This window comes from Anopheles bellator, unplaced genomic scaffold, assembly GCF_943735745.2.
Source record: "Anopheles bellator unplaced genomic scaffold, idAnoBellAS_SP24_06.2 scaffold03082_ctg1, whole genome shotgun sequence".
NCBI lineage: Eukaryota > Metazoa > Arthropoda > Insecta > Diptera > Culicidae > Anopheles > Anopheles bellator.
Window position 1 is genome coordinate 1 of NW_026687204.1, and position 1020 is coordinate 1020.

Consider the following 1020-nt stretch of genomic DNA (forward strand, 5'->3'; position numbering starts at 1 on the left):
CGTCGTCTGTATCTTCGTTGAGGGGGACTGAATCATGGCGACAATGTTGGCCGAGTAGCTGGCGTACAGAAACATCAGCAGCACCAGACAGATCAGGAGCAAACACCGTGAGGCAGCCCTTTTCGGCTCGATGAACGATCCCTGCTGGCAGGTGGTTCCGAACGAGTTGAGCACCGTGTCCGACAGGCCGAAAGAATTCTGGGCTGCCAGTGGCTCTGGCCGTCCGGTGTATCGTTGTTCGCAGCGAAGCACTAACGCCATCAAGAGTGCAGACAGGACGATGAAGCTTATGGTGCTGTACCAAACGTACCGTTCGAATGGCAAAACGAAGACGTTGTCCGTGTAGGAGAGTTTCGGTGCCCGAAACAAGAAGCTTGCCTTCGTAGCGACAATCATTGCAATGTAATCGATGACCGGAATCCGATCTGGTGTGAAGAACAGCGGGGTTGCCCCGATATCGGCTCTGTCAGCCTGCAGTTCGCCGATCATACCTGTGAAGAGGCCTGCAGTGGTGTTGCGATAGCCCCAAGTATCAACGACGTAGAAATGTATGGACGCATTAAGGTGAAAGCCAACCGCTTTCGTTATCAGATAGGAAACACGTGACAATCCATCCAGATGTTTGTTGCTAAGAAGAACACATACGAGATTAACCCTCAGGATACGCCCTTTCACAACTCGAAGTTAGTTATGTATCGTAAAGTTTCAAAACTTATCTCACCTATAATCGTTCAAATGGTTCAACGATTCGTTATGCATAAGAACCATGGCAGCGCGGAGCTGGAATTGGTTGAAATTCCTTCGCCTAACGTACGTCACGGCACGTGGCGCTGCGATAACGACACCTTTCGCCGGATCCCAAGGACCAACCGTTTCGACGGTGATTGGACCGGTCCGAGATAAGCGATACTGCTGCCGCACCAAATGCTGGCCAGTGGAGGGATCGGTGCAGAAATAGTACACCTCATTGCTAACCAACAACGGCAGATCGTCCAAGGTCGAATACTCGGAACAGTTTTT

At 51.1% G+C, this 1020-nt stretch overlaps 1 protein-coding gene across 1 annotated transcript; it reads right to left on the reverse strand.

Annotated features, from left to right (window-relative positions):
- Window positions 1-3: 3 nt before the first annotated feature.
- On the reverse strand, window positions 4-970 carry LOC131214861 (glutamate receptor ionotropic, delta-2-like; the record flags this gene model as incomplete). The annotated part of the gene is made up of 2 exons (XM_058209188.1): window positions 4-628; window positions 722-970. Coding segments are annotated over 2 exons (874 nt in total), but the record flags the coding sequence as incomplete, so codon positions are not given.
- Window positions 971-1020: the final 50 nt, after the last annotated feature.